Raw genomic sequence first — 19,217 nt, 5'->3', positions numbered from 1 at the left:
GCAAATCTCCTCACTAACTTTATGTACTTGCAATAACCCTTATCCCTGAGTGGCTTCCGGGCCTTGATAAGTGGTGATCACTGTGTAAAAAAAAAAAAAGGAAAATATTTATTTAAAAAGGCATTAAACTCGAAGAAGGAAGGAAGGTTCGGGACTTCACTGCTTACTAGGTAGTTATAGCCGGTGGCTGTCGTCTGATACCTAGTAGGAGCAGAGAAGCGAAAGGTCTGGTCCCTTCGAAAGCTGGTGGAGTAAGAAAGAGTTTTTTCTTCTCGGAAATCAGCAAAATTTAGGAGGATTTCTATTGAATTTAAGAGACACCAAAAAATAAACCTAGCATTAAAAGTAAGGCAGATTTATTTTTGGTGTCTCTTAAATTCAATAGAAATCCTCCTAAATTTTGCTGATGAGGAGACCGTGCTTACCAAAAAAACTATGTATAATTGTTCTACGTGACTTCATGTATACCACAAATAAAAAGCACGGATTTCCGAAACGATCGTACAGATAATTGACTTTGTTGTTGTTCCTTCTTATGAAACTGATTTTTAATTTAATTAAAATTTGATTTTTAAATTAAAAATTTTTTTTTTAATTTTTAAATTATAAATCACATTACTTAATATATATATATATATATATATATATATATATATATATATATTTATATAGTCTTTGAAGTTTTTAACGTTTAAAACGATACAAAAAAAATTTTTATCATTCGTTAGAAAACCGTCTAGTCAGTAAGTCATTTAATCACTGCATCAACTCGCTCTCGAATTTACTATAGTACTAATAATTTAGTTTTCAAGGGATATATATATATATATATATATATATATATATATATATATATATATATATATATATATATATTGTGTATTTAGGCAGCATGTTTTTATCAAGACAAGCATTGTAAAACAGCACCGAGTGTTTTTGCTTGATGAGTTTTTTGTTTTATTTTGTAATTTTTTTCAATTTTTCGAATTGTCGTTCTTATTTCTCGGTCGAATCTGTGCAAGAAAGTTACGTAGTTGTCTTCGTCCATCTTTCTTTTCTTTTGGTTGTTTTTGCAAGTACTTTCAACTGAGTTTCATCAGTCGTCTTTAAGCGGCTTTTGGTTATTGATTTGTTTGAAATCTGGATGCTTTTATATGCTTCAGTTAAAATTATATTTAAATTTTTTGAACTATTGAAAAATTACAAAAAAAAAGCCCAGTAAGCAAAAATACTCCGTTTAACAATACTTGTCTGAATATATATATATATATATATATATATATATATATATATATATATATATATATATATATCGGCATTCCCTCGGTGTTGCCTGTGTAAAGATATATTGTTGCTATTTGGAAAGCCTTTTTAAAGAAAAAAGTGTAAATATAGACCTGCACAAATTTTACCTTGAAAGAAGAATGGAAAATACCCTTATCTTATAAGAATTTTTTTTGTTATTTTTTTTTGTTGTTGTTGTTTTTTTTTTGTTTTTTTTTTGTTATTTTGATTGTTTTTTTTTTGTTTTGTTTTGTTTGTTTGTTTTGTTGTTTTTTTTTTGTTTTTTACAGCGTCTTTCAATGTCTCAGTCGTACAAGTTCGAAGAGCGCTTTGTAATTTACATTTGCCACACTGAAACCCATTTCCTAACTGCGTTGACATCAACTGTATTAGGTTTGTAAACGTTCAAAAGGTCTCGATGAATGTTGATCGGGTTAGTTTTTCTTCTTTTTTTTTGCATAGAAAAATTCAATGGCACATCTCCTGCTTTTGCCGCACATCTATGATTGGATTTACTTCCTCACACCGTCAATAGAGTGTGATTAAACAACAGAGAGTGATTAAACCTTTAGATCATGAACGTGGTTCTTTCATGAAAACTTCCATAAAATGTCCTCCGACGAATTTACTGAAGTTGCATCAACTTAGCGTAAATACCCCCGACACAGCCGTGTAGCAGCAAAATCCCACCTCATCGTTATAGAGTCCATAGATGCGGAAATATTTTTTACTCTAACAGATTCTTTCTTGGAGCCGTTCACTATTGGAATTCCTTTACTATTCCCTGTTTCCATGACCGAGCCAACATGCATAAACTTAAATGTAACGTGAACGAATATTTTGATGACCAGCTCCATGGCCTGGTTGTCTTCTATAAATTTGGAACCTAGCATAGTAGTCCAATATGCTTTGGTGACAAAGTGCCTTAGTTCGTGTGAACAAACGTAAATAACAAAAAGTTTAAACTTACTTCAACCGCATGGGGAAACTTTACAGCAGCCGCGAGGACATAGACTGTGTCTGTTGGTATACCAGCAATACCTCCACGATTCATTATGTCTAGAAAAGGAAGAGGGTTACATTAGCACTTTTATGCATAAATGTTTGGATTTTATTAAACTTACTTTTGTCTGACCATAAAAGGTGTTCCTGTAATTTTTTCTCAAAAATATATTTAGCATATGTAGTAAACATTTCCTTTTTTAGCATCTGGAAGTACCTCAATTTAAACTTTGCTGCCTCTAAAAAAAAAAAAAAAAAAAAAAAGCACCACACCATATACGTTCCGTACTTTGGGTTAATTGCGCTAACTAGCTAAAAGTGCTCTTTTGGCAACCACGCATATAAAGAGCACAATTTTTTAGTTGGCGTTATTACCCTAAAGTACGGTATATATATTAGTGATGGGATGATTCCAATATTTTCCCCGATTCCATATTAAATTCCCGATTCCGATAAAATTACAGGTTCAGATTCTTTATAAATCTCTAAATATTTAACTATACAGTTGTTATATTTTTGATTACCGTAAAAACGCATCTTAAATGTGCATATATTTTCTCAAACGTAAAAAAACACTGGGGGGGGGGTAACTTATAGATTTTAGTCTTACTGATAGTTTAAAATGAATGAATATCTTATTTTATAATTACGACTAACAGTGTATATATATATATATATATATATATATATATATATATATATATATATATATATATATATATATATATATATATATATATACACACAGGGTGTCCCAAAAGAAGCTGACGGATTTTAAATTTTATTAACTTCCTTAATGTTTAAGCTATGCTTACCAATTTTCATATGTAGGTAGATGAGTTTCTCCGCGATTTTTTGATATATAGTAACATATCATAGTCTACTTATTCTAATTTTATTTACACAACTTATATTAGGGTATGCTTTTCACAAGGTCTAATTTTAGTTATGAAAAATGCTGTTACTCAAATGTCCACCATTTTTATTTTCACACTCTTGTGTTATCTGCAGGGCATTGTTCATCACTTAATGTTTTAGGGCTTAGGGCCCTAATTTCCTCCTCTATAATTTATTGTAGCTTGTTTGTTTGCATATACTCGCTCTTTGAGGTAAGCCCAAAGGAAGAAATCTGCACATGTGAGATCTAGCGAGCGGGTTGGTCAATTTATCTCACAGCTACAAGAAATTATTCGGTTGCCGAATATGTCCTGGAGCAGATTTAATGTTTCTCGCGTCGTATGCGCCGTTGCACCGTCCTGCTAGAACCATATTGATCGGGAGACCCCAATTTGACTTGATTTCCTACTTACTGATGTGGATGGATCCTCGGCCACACTCTCTGTTAATCTCTGAGGATTAGGGGTCTACCAGATTTAGGGAGGTCACATACATACCCTTGCTCATGAAATCGAGCCACCATAGCTTTTATTGCATTGGGAGTTGGGGAATTTCTTGTGTTGAAGTTTCGTCGAAATTCTCTTTGAGTTTCTGATATTTACTCATTCAACCGAAAATACGACTCTACGTTAAAATCCAACCGAAAATACGACTCTACGATAAAATGAGCGTTTGCTGTATTGTCTGTTTATAAAGGATTGATTGTTTGATTATCTTATCAGAGTTAATGTCGTTGTGTGTGTGATCGTCTAGTGGTCTTTCTATTACATATGTTCATATGCTGTTAAGTGTAAATATGTGTGTGACATGCCATGTATCTTCAACATACATTCTGCCATTTCGTTGGTCCATCTGGAAATTCTCGTCTGGGAGGGAGACTTGATACCTGTTTTGGGGGACGAGGATTTATTTCACTCCAAGACAAGAAATTGGTTCTATAGTTTTTTATTCACCTTCCAGTTTGAACGCAGAAGATTGGAAAGTGAATTTGGCCTGTGTTGTGTTTTTCTTCTAGGTCTTATTTCTACCACGTCAGCGTTCGCACCCCCACCTCCCCCAACGGCGAAACCGTCCGCTCTCTTCAAAGTCCCAAACAAATCTCCTCGATTCAGCTAACCTGATCACATGACGCACACGCAATCCAATCAGCTGATCTTGACTTCCGGTCAACGTGTCTACACTATAATTCACACACACACACACACACACGCACACACACACACACACACACACTCTCTCTCTCCCTCCCTCTCTCTCTCTCTCTCTCTCTCTCTCTCTCTCTCTATATATATATATATATATATATATATATATATATATATATCCATTCTCTAACAGGTAGAGTAACGAGTAAGATGTCCTTGGAAGGGTTACTCTAGATGATCTGAAAAAATGAAAGAAAATATAAAAAATTAAGAAAGTTATGAATTTTTTTAACCATCACCTTCTTTTGGGACACCCTCTCTCTCTCTCTCTCTCTCTCTCTCTCTATATATATATATATATATATATATATATATATATATATATATATATATATATATCGTATACCTGTCTGTTTGTTCACAATTTGATTAACATATACAAAAGGTCCATTACTTTATAATTTCATTTATTTCTATATATAGTATGATAATAAGAACTATAATTTGGTATACGGCCCCATACAATCAAATGTTAAAAACAAAACTTGGCAAGAAATTTCTAGATCTTATTGAAAAACACTTTCCCGCAACCAACCCCTTACACAAAATCTTTCATAAAAATACCTTGAAGTTATCTTACAGTTGTTGCGAAAATTTAGAGATGATAATTAAGGCACATAATAACAAAATACTAAATGAAAACAATGTAAACAACAACAAAATAAACAATAAAAAAGTAGACACCAGGACAGAAATAAAAACAACACTAGCAGAAATAATAATAATAATAATAATAATAATAATAATAATAATAATAATAATAATAATAATAATAACAATAATAATAATAATAATAATAATAATAATAATAATAATAATAACAAACCAACCCCGGACAAGTACAACCATACCATAAAATAAAATACTAATAACGAACAAGATAAATGTAATTGTAGACACCGCACACTTTGCCCAGTCCAAAACAAATGTCTAACAAAAAGCGTAGTCTACCAAGCAACAATATTTACAAAAGAAAACCCGAATAACAAAAAATATTACATAGGCATGACTTCCTTAGATTTCAAAACCCGATACTATGACCACAAAAGCACATTCAAAAATAAAAAACACCGTATAAAAACAACACTAGCGAATAAATACTGGGAACTCAAAGAAAGCGGACATTCGCCGGTAGTCGAATGGAAAATAATAAAACAAGCTACCACATGCAGACATTTAGACGACCCATGTAAATTATGCCTCCATGAAAAATTTTCTATCCTGTACTTTAAAGAACCTCAAAATCTATTAAACTGTAGGCGGGAAATAGCAAACAACTGTGTTCACAAAATAAAACTTACTCTAGGATAGCGATACAAAATAGCTTTAAAACTAACAATAACAATAGAAAACAAACAAATAAATAAATTAAATAAACATGAATATACATAAACCATCACACGCATATGTATATATATATATATATATATATATATATATATATATATATGTGCATTATTGTGTACACATAGGTATATTTATATGTATATAAAAAAAAAGCAGAACGGCCACCTAAAACCACTAACCTAGCTCTAAAACAGATCCTTTGTTTGATAAAATGCATGCCCATTGGCTGGTAGGAAAGGGCGCGGTGGATACTAGAAAGCTGAGTGGCCAACTAGTAATCCCCAACATGTATAAAAACAAGAAGCAACGACAGAATTCGCGCATAAGCCTGACGAATCCTATAGTTGGATGAAACGCAGAATATTCAGTGTAGCTTAATCGTCATATATATTTTATAAATTACTATATACATATATATATATATAAGCAAACAGTTAAAAAATATGTTTAAAAATACTTTGAAATGAGTTAAAAACATTTTTAATCTGAAAAGGAAACACTAGATAAATGGATAGTCCTTAATCTGCGGAGTTTCGAAGAAATACTTTCCTTCTCATCAGAGGGTAGGAATTAGCAAAATGCGCGATCGGATTTTGCACGCAGAAGTATTTGATCTTTGACTTGTTTCATCAAATACTTCTGCATTTCTTCAACACTCCGCGGATTAAAGACTATCCATTTATCTAGTGTTTCCTTTTCAGATTAAATATGTTTTTAACACATTTCAAAGTGTTTTTAACATATTTTTTAACTGTTTGCTCATATTATAAGCTCTATTTCCTATTTAGTTTTATCGAGCTTTTACATCTGGCTGAGATAAGTTTATAAATATTAATTCTTTAATATTTATAATATACTTTAATTTTACCATCTTGGATCATTTTGGTAAATTTAATTGTAATTTTCATTTTATATATATATATATATATATATATATATATATATATATATATATATATATATATATATATATATATATATATATATATATATATACGAGTTAGCCACAAAGCTAGAGGTCCGGAACAGAAGTCCAAAGGGGAGAAGTCGATGAGAGACAGTGTGGAGTAGACTAAGTCCAGCGTGCAATCTTGCAACAAGGAAACATGGTGAAATAAAAGCTATCTGAAATATAACCGAAGACACCTGGTTGTTTCTTTGGAAGAAATGTTCATTTCAGCTTTTGGTCAATTCACCGAAGCAAAAGACATGGACGGTTTTCTGTTAGCAAGATGATGATGATGATGATGATGATGATGATGATGATAACATAAAAGATTGTGTCCCGTCCCTATTTGTGTATTTAAATGCTATATGTGTGACTGTATTGTATGTCACACACACACACACACACACACACACACACACACCATAGGAATAATTAAGAACCACTAGGCGACAGCGAAAAACAGCAGGAAATATATACACTTGATTATATACACACGATCACATGCCCATTGAGTATACAGCCTTCCACTACGTAACAGCTTTACCAGACATATTCGCCAAGCAGTCTTTGAAGTTCTTTTTCATGAATCTGTTTTGTTTTCTTATAATCACTGGAATGATGAAGATCTTCCCGAGATTCTAGTTTCTTTTCATATCATACATAAAACCTTGGTATTTTTTTTATCTTATCCTTCTCAGTATTGTTTAAGCCTGTATCATCAGGAACATTGGCTTCAACTATGGTTGCTACTTTCTCCCTCTTGTCCCATATAACTATGCCAGGTTTAACACCACAGTTGTCTATTCATGTAGCTGTACGGATTGCATAGTCTGCATAAGTTGATGGTGCATGACATATTTCCAACAGTTCTTTCTTAGACATGTTTCCAAGATTTGCAGTTACATTGGATATTTATCTTGTACAGATTGTTCCGTGGAGATATTCACCCACGTCAAAGTGCCGCATTATATGATAGCCGTCTTTTAGCAGCCAACATGCAGGTCCACAAGGAAAGGGAGTGAGGGTCGTGCGATTTGTCGTTCATCTGGTATTGAACCCAGAGTCTTAAGCGTACAAGATGGAATTTTGTTATTTTGGCGCGATGACGAAAATTTACTGTAAATGTAAAGAAGTATCCATTTGCATGAGCGAATTGACGTTGGGAACTTTGCTTTCTGTGACAATAAAGTTGACGCGACTAATGGGGACCGCGTCAAGTGTTCAACGAGAGAGAAAAAAAAAGAGAAGAATGAATTGTAATCGTTTATGTCAGGTAATCAATTAACAGGATCCTTATTTTTAGAGAATTATTAATAACAATTCGAGAGTTGAGTTTTTCGATAGTTTACGTCGTCGTGCTTTGGAAAATTGTTAAGAGAGTCGGATTTTAGGTAGTTCACTTCGTTGTGCTTTGAAAAATTGTTAATACGATTCGATAGTTCACGTCATCTTGCTTTGGGAATTCGACAGACGGACGTTTTGATAGTTTATTGCGCCGTGCTTTATAGAAGAGTTGCTACAATTCGAAAGTCAAACTGTTGGAGAATTGTTAGTACAATTTTTTATCGTTCATGTCATATTTTAGAGAATTGTTCATCCGATTTGAGAATCCAACTCTTGATTTTTTTTTATGTGTGCGCGTTTTCAACATTCATTACTACACGTTCCACAACAAAACCTTATCGCTGACAGCCACGTGACTAACACTCTCAAGTCTGTGCGCCATAACCTGTATATTTTGTCGTTGTTGAGACCACTCTTCTTTAAAACGTTGGTGATCAACCTTTGATATTCGAGTTTCAAACTTTTTGATAGTTCATAGCACCGTTTTTTTTTTATATAGAAGTGTTAATACAATTTGAAAGTCGAACTGTTGATAGGCTACGTCGTCGGGTTTTGGAGAATTGTTAGTACAATTTTTGATAGTCGGACTTTTTGATAGTTTGCGTCGTTTTATTTTGAGTATTGATCATCCGATACAAAAGTCGATCTTTTGATTTTTTTTGTCCGTGCACGTTTTCAATATTCACTACACGTTCCACCACAGAACCTTATCGCTTGATGCCACGTGGCTCACACTCCCAAATCTGCATATGTTGTCGATCACTCTTTTTAAAAAAGGTTGGTGGTCAACCTTTGATATTTAGTAGCCATCATCATCCTCTCCTGATTATAGTAAAAAGCGGAAGTGGAGCGAGAGTAATAGACCACGTAGAGAGCAATATCGAGGGTCAAACACAGATAAAGAGGGTGAAAGTGACTGATAGAAAATATGAGGTGTGTCATTTAATAAGTTAATTGCAAATTAAGGTTAATTAAATCAATTAAAATGGAAGTTTTCTTTTCAAATATAACTCAATCCTAGAACTGAGAAATATTTTGACCGGCATTTTTGTGATAGAAAAATATTTAAGTAAAAACCGTAAGGAATTAAACGTTTATTAACTCCGCTTTAGTATTATAATATATCTATTAAATGTTTGTATTTATAATAGATCTATTAAATGTTAGTATTTATAATAGATCTATTAAATGTTTGTGTTTATAATAGATCTATTAAATGTTTGTATTTATAATAGATCTATTAAATATTAGTATTTATAATATATCTATTAAATGTTTGTATTTATAATATATCTATTAAATGTTAGTATTTATAATATATCTATTAAATGTTTGTATTTATAATATATCTATTAAATGTTTGTGTTTATAATATATCTATTAAATGTTAGTATTTATAATATATCTATTAAATGTTAGTATTTATAATAGATCTATTAAATGTTTGTATTTATAATATATCTATTAAATGTTTGTATTTATAATATATCTATTAAATGTTAGTATTTATAATAGATCTATTAAATGTTAGTATTTATAATAGATCTATTAAATGTTTGTATTTATAATAGATCTATTAAATGTTAGTATTTATAATATATCTATTAAATGTTTGTATTTATAATATATCTATTAAATGTTTGTGTTTATAATAGATCTATTAAATGTTTGTATTTATAATATATCTATTAAATGTTTGTATTTATAATATATCTATTAAATGTTTGTATTTATAATATATCTATTAAATGTTAGTATTTATAATATATCTATTAAATGTTAGTATTTATAATATATCTATTAAATGTTTGTATTTATAATATATCTATTAAATGTTTGTGTTTATAATAGATCTATTAAATGTTTGTATTTATAATATATCTATTAAATGTTTGTATTTATAATATATCTATTAAATGTTTGTATTTATAATATATCTATTAAATGTTAGTATTTATAATATATCTATTAAATGTTTGTATTTATAATATATCTATTAAATGTTAGTATTTATAATAGATCTATTAAATGTTAGTATTTATAATAGATCTATTAAATGTTTGTATTTATAATATATCTATTAAATGTTAGTATTTATAATATATCTATTAAATGTTTGTATTTATAATATATCTATTAAATGTTTGTGTTTATAATAGATCTATTAAATGTTTGTGTTTATAATATATCTATTAAATGTTTGTATTTATAATATATCTATTAAATGTTAGTATTTATAATATATCTATTAAATGTTAGTATTTATAATATATCTATTAAATGTTTGTATTTATAATATATCTATTAAATGTTAGTATTTATAATATATCTATTAAATGTTTGTATTTATAATATATCTATTAAATGTTTGTATTTATAATATATCTATTAAATGTTAGTATTTATAATATATCTATTAAATGTTAGTATTTATAATAGATCTATTAAATGTTTGTATTTATAATATATCTATTAAATGTTAGTATTTATAATATATCTATTAAATGTTTGTATTTATAATATATCTATTAAATGTTTGTGTTTATAATATATCTATTAAATGTTTGTGTTTATAATAGATCTATTAAATGTTTGTATTTATAATATATCTATTAAATGTTAGTATTTATAATAGATCTATTAAATGTTTGTGTTTATAATAGATCTATTAAATGTTTGTGTTTATAATAGATCTTTTAAATGTTTGTGTTTATAATAGATCTATTAAATGTTTGTGTTTATAATATATCTATTAAATGTTTGTGTTTATAATATATCTATTAAATGTTTGTGCTTATAATAGATCTATTAAATGTTAGTATTATAATATATCTATTAAATGTTTGTGTTTATAATAGATCTATTAAAGGTTAGTGTTTATAATAGCTCTATTAAATGTTTGTATTTATAATAGATCTTTTAAATGTTTGTGTTTATAATATATCTATTAAATGTTTGTGTTTATAATATATCTATTAAATGTTTGTATTTATAATAGATCTATTAAATGTTTGTGTTTATAATATATCTATTAAATGTTTGTATTTATAATAGATCTATTAAATGTTTGTGTTTATAATATATCTATTAAATGTTTGTATTTATAATAGATTTATTAAATGTTTGTATTTATAATATTTCTATTAAATGTTTGTAATTATAATATATCTATTAAATGTTAGTATTATAATATATCTATTAAATGTTTGTGTTTATAATAGATCTATTAAATGTTTGTGTTTATAATATATCTATTAAATGTTTGTGTTTATAATAGATCTATTAAATGTTTGTGTTTATAATATATCTATTAAATGTTTGTTTTTATAATATATCTATTAAATGTTTGTGTTTATAATAGATCTATTAAATGTTTGTGTTTATAATATATCTATTAAATGTTTGTTTTTATAATATATCTATTAAATGTTAGTGTTTATAATAGATCTATTAAATGTTTGTATTTATAATAGATCTATTAAATGTTTGTGTTTATAATAGATCTATTAAATGTTTGTATTTATAATAGATCTATTAAATGTTTGTGTTTATAGCATATCTATTAAATGTTTGTGTTTATAATATATCTATTAAATGTTTGTGTTTATAATAGATCTATTAAATGTTAGTATTATAATATATCTATTAAATGTTTGTGTTTATAATAGATCTATTAAATGTTAGTATTATAATATATCTATTAAATGTTTGTGTTTATAATAGATCTATTAAATGTTAGTATTATAATATATCTATTAAATGTTTGTGTTTATAATAGATCTATTAAATGTTAGTATTATAATATATCTATTAAATGTTTGTGTTTATAATAGATCTATTAAATGTTAGTATTATAATATATCTATTAAATGTTTGTGTTTATAATAGATCTATTAAATGTTAGTATTATAATATATCTATTAAATGTTTGTGTTTATAATAGATCTATTAAATGTTAGTATTATAATATATCTATTAAATGTTTGTGTTTATAATAGATCTATTAAATTTTAGTATTATAATATATCTATTAAATGTTTGTGTTTATAATAAATCTATTAAATGTTAGTATTATAATATATCTATTAAATGTTTGTTTTTATAATAGATCTATTAAATGTTTGTAATTATAATATATCTATTAAATGTTCGTGCGTGCAGATAAATAAAAAGACGGACTTACCTGCAATGGCTTTGACTCCGGATTGTTTTTGTGCATGCGCCCAGAATGCCCTGCTTCCCTGTGAATGTAGATAGCTGACTTGTATAACAGGATTGCCAAGTGGAAGCAACTCTCTTCCCAATATTGACTTGAATGCTAAAGCGAGGAAGCAATAAAGGCAGACCAAAGTAAAGAGCAACACGACAATAATTTCGTAGATCTTGTTGAAAGACACACCCAGCGAGTTAAGCAAGAAGGACAGGGCGATCAATTCAAAGAGAAAGGTAACTAGAAACCAAGCTTTGTTTACAACAAGCGACAATCCAATCATGAGAAGCCCGATTATCATATAAGTGATGCTTCCAGTACCCATCGCAATCGAATTATCCTCTGCAAGTATGCCTAAACTACGTGCCGTTCCCAAGATTAGCCACATCGTACTGAAGACTATGAAAGAGCAACTTTCAAAGGTCAACCCACGAGAAAAGCTGATACATCCAACCACCATCTGAGCCATACCACCCACAAGGCACACCCAGGGGAGCGCAAGAAGTGTGCAATTATCTGGGATCCATATTATGGAAAGTGCCGATATCGCATTTACAGCAAAACCTATTGTGTCTAGATCAAGATATTTAGAATAGCCCATGTTAGTGAAGTCGGTTGAGAAAAGGTTATCGTTAGATCTGGTTGTCTGCTCTGTTCCTCGTGTACTGTAGAAGCATTTTGTACAGTAGGTGAACCTTGTTGATAAGCATTGTTTGAACCGGAACTGCTCAAAAAGGCGCTGCCCTAGGGGTAACTTGAAGTGTGTTGGTTTTAGTCGGCCCGTATGGGCTGCAAGACCGTAGAGAGAAAAAAGAAAGCAAACCCAAGCCATAGCTCCGAGGAATCTTCCTTGGATACCATTGACACATAAAGCGATGGTAAATATAGCTAGAAGAAGATTCTGTAAGGAATGGAACAGTTCTCGGGTAAGTGAGATGAATCCCGTCAGGACGAACACGACAACGAATAAGATGTTAACAGTCAACAATGGTGGGTTATGGGTTTGCGAAAAGTAATTAAAAGCAAGATTAAACGACAAGGCAAACCAAAAACATCCGTAGAGTATAAATAAACTTCCACTATATGAGTCTTTTCGTCTGATAGCGACTACACCGCAGATAGTTTGAAAAATTCCGGCAGAGCCAACCCACATAAAACCGTTGTTAGCAGTTCTAGTCGCGCCCGTAACATGACTCGCGAATACAGCAAACGTTACGACATCCATCGCGTAACCTACGGCCATGTAATCGTTTGAGTAAGCGTCGACAGTCTGAAGTCGTTTGCTCGTTGTTTTGTTGATTTTACCTTTTAGCTTGTCCAGAAGCATTTTGGCCGCCATGTAGATGCTAACCACCCCAAGAAGAAGATAATAAGCACCGACGCTCATCCTGACTTCGTGCCATAACGCAGCGATCTCAAAGATGCTGCAGAGAAAAAGGCCGAGCGAGAGGACGGCGGTGAAATAATTTCTGTGTTGAATGCAGCTGAATCCAAAGATTAAGAAGATCAAGAGGAAAGCGCCGTAACCCGGAAACATGGCCTCATGTTCAAGGTAAGAGGCGACTGGCAGACCCAAAAGATAAGCGTTTGGGCCGGGGTTGCTTCTCGTCATATGAAACGTGCCCAGGGCTCCCCACATTGCAGAGAGGCAAAGAAGAAGCGCTCGAAGGAAAGGATCCTCCACGTCACCAGACGTGAAACCTGAAAATGCAAAATGATCGTATTAGAAACGAAAACAGCTTTAAATAATTTTCGACGAGGAAAAGGAAAATATAATCTTCTATATGTGAAGTTATGTCCCTTAGTAAACCAGATGCTATGTAGAGTTGCGTCCCTTAGAGCTACGTCCTCTTATAAAAGTAATATAACAAGTTAGGCGGCTATTAAAAAATAACTGATACTTGACAGAATGACATTAATGTTATGCTATATAGAATGTAGTGCTTGCAGAGAACGGTGAAATTTGAAAAGAATGTATTTCAGGTAAAAAAAACCAACAACAACAACAACAACAACAACAACAACAACAACAACAAAAAAAAACACTATTATGTATTACGTGGCCATGTCGGAAGTATTATAGTATAAATTCCAAAAATTACGAAAATTGATCAAATAGAAAATTAATAACAAATAAAAATATAATTTATCGAATTATAAAGTCTTCTCGTATGTTTTAATGTGAAAGAGTTCTTTGCGACCAATTCTATAAGACAAACTGACTTATCTCCTTTGCATTCCATTAAATTCCGCCATTTAAAAATGTGAAATGTCGACCGGTAGTATATATGATTTTCTGTAAAAACTAGATCTAGCACATCTAAAGGGATTATTATTCGTAGTTTTAGGCTTTTATATCCATTTGAACATGACTTGTAAGTATATAATAATGTTTTCACCTGTAATGCGTTGGTTTCAAATCCCATCATTCAAAAAAAGCACCTAAAATTTTTATCATGTAGAAAAGGAATATTTCAAGTGTTAGTGAATACGACAGAGTAGTTCGTTATTATTATTATTATTATTATTATTATTATTATTATTATTGGCTCACATGGAGCTTTCACACAAGCCAACAAGCGATCTGATTGGAAACCTGTGGTGTTCTCTGGAAGCTGAGTGACAACAAGTCTCCCCAGACGTCCAGCTCTCTCCACCTCCTTCGATAGCATTTGCAAATGAATTTGCATCATCGCAACAGCCGCTTACTGTTGATTTCTGGCTGGTAGTGGTCATTGGTTTATATTGGAATTTGAGTGGCACTCAGCCTCCCCAAGGTTCCAGTTCTCTTTGCGCTTGCCCAGCCGAGGTCTGGTTGGCGCTCGCTCCTCGGTCTTTATTATCACATTTAAAAAATTATTTTTGGCTAGAATCGAGGAGTAGTATCTGTTCAATCTTAAGTCGGGAGAGGATAAATCCTCCTCGTCTAGCGCTGTTTTTAATTTAGTCCCTTTCAGAGTGAATGTATCTGAGGAACTAGATATTCCTCACATTAAAAACCGACCATGTGCCTAACCTGGACACTCATCAAAAGATTGGAAAATACTTCCGTATGCTACGAACAGTGTTAATTATATCTTGGCAAGATCACCCCACGAAGCAGCAACTTTATGGCAACCTACCTGCCATATCTACTACCATCAGGGAGGTATGTCTACAATTTGCCGGTCAGAGGAGCAAGCAAGGGCTTGTGAGAAATGTATTGTTGTGGACTCCACAGCACGTGCGCACGAGCATATGACGACCTAGATCCATGTGCATCCAGCAAATTACACATGACCCTGACTGTCATCCTGAAAGTCTGATGCAGCTGATGGAGGACTGGGGCATCTGGACCGAAAGAGAGTCACATTGGTTCGGGCAAGGAGCCTAACCAGATAGATAGATGTCTTCGCAGAAAATACATAAAAATGAACAGTATCTTCCCTGTAAATCCTCTGTAGGGTGGAGGATGACTCGAAACGCACTTTTAATCATTTCCATGTCAAACTTTCGTTTTTCAGCCACGTACTTCCTCCCATGACTTGATATCCTGCCATGTAGTCCTAATTTTAAACTTCTAATGGAAATCTCGATCTTTGTTAACTAAATTTAAATCTTATCTGGAAATTTTTGTTTTTAATATTTTATTGGTTATCTTTTCGTGTATTTTTTTTATTATCTCTAACAGATACCTATATAAATATTTATACATGTGTCGTCGTCGTCGTCGTCGTCGTCGTGAATCCAAGTCCTCTTCGTCTGCTGGTAGACCCACTCGGACGCCGATATTAAAAAAAAAAGTATATAAAAAAATACAATCACAGAAAAACATCAGAGAGACGAGTTACTAGTGTACGTGTGTGAGAAAGAGAAAAACAAACAGATAGTGTTTTAATTCTTTTCCATTGCAAGAACTTAGGCACCAGGGTCGGAAAGTTGGATTACCTTGAAGTCCATATTGACCGAAGCTTATCTAATGCAGCCCATGCTTTTGAAATGCGAATTTGGATAGCTCTCTCTGTGGAACCTATATTGCTGCCCAGGTACTTAAACTCAGTGACTTCTTTCACCGTTGTTTCATCTAGAGCTTTGATCTTCCCCCCTCTCCGCATTGAAAGCTATACACTTTGTTCTATCCGCATTAACGTAAAGACCAATGTCATTTACGGATATTTGTTGCTCACGTAACAGCGTTTGCGCATCAGCAGTGTTATTTGCTAGCAGAACAATATCGTCTGTGTAATATGCATCATTTATTTGTTCTGATGGATGGTGTCTGCTTGTGGATTCATTTGCGATAAAACCCAGTGTGCTGTTTGTATCAACAGAGGTGTGAAGTGCACAGTCAAGACAGACAATGAAAAGAAAACGGGCTAAAGTGTCTCGTTGAAGAAGAACCCTGGCGCGAATATCAAAGAATTCAGTGTCACCATCTGGCGATCTGACTATTGCTTGAGTGTGTTTGTATAGCATGTTAGCATTAATGACTTCGTTTGGAACGCCATATGCCTTTAAGATGCTGGCTATTTTTCCTCTAAGTACAGAGGCTGCTGCAAAGAAATAAAAATCAAAATAATAGCAATGGAGTTACTAGTTGTCCTTTTCAATTGCTTTTATTATTTCAACCACCAGGAAAAAGAAAAGATCAGTCTTTACGATCGGCACATCACATGTCACGTACTAATTCAGAGAGACGAGCAATTGTCTCTGTTGACAACGAAGACTTGGGTACTAGAAGGTTTTCGTGGCTTTTTTCTTCTATTTCTTTAGTAACAAAGTATCAAATGTTGCTAACATTCTTCTTGATTTTTTTTTATTTCAAGGTTTGCCATATAAGTAAAAATGTAAGAACTGCTCTGCTCAAAGATTTAATAATAGAAATATAAAATGATGTTTCGTAAGATGGTATTTTAAAACCAAATACTTTCATATTACTGTAAGGTGTAAAGTAAATCTCAGAGCTAACAATGGAGTTATTTTTGTTCTTTTAATGTGAATAATCTATTATTTCAACCACCAAAAGAAGGATGCAAAAAGATTTGAAATCTCTCGGACTGCTGTATTCCAACTAGAACCATCTTTACAACTAAAGATCACTAATTACTTGCGAGAGACGAACAACTATCTCTGTTGACGAAGATCTGGCAGAATTAAAACGTGTGTTCCTTCAAAATTGGAAATATTTACAAATTTTCACTAGTATGGGCAAATAGATTCACTGCCTTGTGGATGCCTTAGGAAAGTCAAAGGCTGAAGGAGTAAATCCTGACAAAAAATCCGGTTTGGAGTTCCGATAGGGGGATGGTGAATCACTGCATCACCTTTCTGGCAAATCTTGCAGCCGCGCTGACTCCGACCGTATTGACTTGTCTTTCCGTCAGAAAAACATTCACGAGGCGTAAAATATTTGCGAACATCGGAGAATGCCTGTTTTCGTAACCTACTACGAAAGGCATTCGAAGCGTCAGCAGCAGGAGCAGTAAAACAGAGAGAGGGAAAGGGGAGAGACGTGATAAAATATGGCGGACTAACTGGCAAAACTTATAAATACGAAGACATACCTAAACGGTAGAACCCAATACTTCCATATTACTCTAAGGAGTATATCTATTATCAGCAATTAATGGAGTTATTGTTGTTCTGTTTTATGACTTATAATATTGCAGCTACTAAAAGAATAACTAAGTGCGCAATAGAAACGTTCGTCTCTATGAATTAGTTCCTGACATCTAGTTGTGAAGTTGTAGTTCCGATGTGGTTGTCGGTGACATGGCGAACTTATTCATTCTCTTAGTAGCTAGAGTATTAGAAGTCATAAAAAAGAACAATAATAACTTCATTGAGAATTGTTCCGAAAGGGGGTAGCTCTGGTAACTGGGCAAGCCTACGTCTCCTTATCACCCGCCCAGGCTTGCATCCGGAGAGTCAATGCCAGCATCAAACTGTATAGCCAAATGCAGAATCCAAGTATCTTATTAGACAAAATATGCCAGTTCATTAGAAGGAATATTAAAGCTTTTGAGTATATGTATTATCTAGGTTCATCGAACTGTTATTATCTTTAGTGCATTTTCACGACGTTTCGGTCGGTGTAACTTCCGACCTTCTTCAGGTGTATCTTGTCGAACTTGAGAATGTTTCTATCAAACTCAGGGATCTGGGCGTAATTTCGAGCGGAACCTTTATTGACTACACGGTGGTAGCATGCGCTTATTCCATCAGCCATGACTAGATAGAGGTACTAAGTACTTTGCAATTGTATTTTTCAGTCGCCCACACTGTGGGTTGAACCTTTAACCTTCAGGAGAACATCACCTTTTACAACTGAATTTTCCAAGTACTCTAACCGCTGCGCCACGGATCATAGCGGATTCATTCCAGAAACGCCATAAAGCTTTTGACTTTTAAAGAAATATTTTTTTTAAATACTTACCCGACAATAATCCACTTGCTGCCAAAAGCAGAAACGCGATTCCATAACTGAAGTTCTGGGCACCAAAACTTCCTGTTGTTGGAAAGAAATTGTAGAGACAGAGAATGACAAACGCCAAGGTGGTAATATACAGGGTGGCCACAGTGGCCGAGTTACTTTTTATTCTTCCCATTTCTTACATGTTTCTTTTTCCACCCTTCATGCAAGGAATGGAAACTAATCAGTTTCTGAAAGAAAAAAAAATATAATTGTAAATAACTAAATATGCATAGATGACGCTGCTCGACGTTAACTCTTGTATTTTGGTCTTAGTAAATGGTCATTCATTCGTATAAAAGATGCAGCTTTCAAATAAACGGTTATATGTAATAATCTGATAAAGGATGTGTCGTGCAATAAACAAACCAATCCAATCATGGATCATGGATCTTCATATGGCTTAACGACGAGCACCACTTAATTGTCCTAGAGGGATGATAAATGACAAGTGCTGAATTGTCAAGCAAGGGTTGCATAATATCTAACCACTCTTCTCCTGAGTCAGCACTGCTTAACTTCAGTGGC

At 32.3% G+C, this 19,217-nt stretch overlaps 1 protein-coding gene across 1 annotated transcript in view; it reads right to left on the bottom strand.

Moving 5' to 3' along the window:
* LOC145245605 (uncharacterized) overlaps window positions 1–18,825 on the bottom strand; it is a 31,246-nt gene extending 12,421 nt beyond the window's left edge. The window contains exons 1-4 of the mRNA XM_080107176.1: window positions 18,654–18,825; window positions 16,405–16,770; window positions 12,212–13,939; window positions 2,255–2,343 (exon numbers count right to left, since the gene is read on the bottom strand). Coding sequence (XP_079963302.1) covers window positions 2,255–2,343; window positions 12,212–13,939; window positions 16,405–16,770; window positions 18,654–18,825 — 2,355 coding nt within the window. The remainder of the gene's footprint in view (window positions 1–2,254; window positions 2,344–12,211; window positions 13,940–16,404; window positions 16,771–18,653) is intronic.
* Between the last annotated feature and the right edge of the window lie 392 nt (window positions 18,826–19,217).

The sequence above is a fragment of the Euprymna scolopes genome, chromosome 23 (assembly GCF_053919585.1).
Source record: "Euprymna scolopes isolate OS-2025 chromosome 23, ASM5391958v1, whole genome shotgun sequence".
Lineage (NCBI taxonomy): Eukaryota > Metazoa > Mollusca > Cephalopoda > Sepiida > Sepiolidae > Euprymna > Euprymna scolopes.
This window is presented reverse-complemented; position numbering and strand designations above follow the sequence as displayed.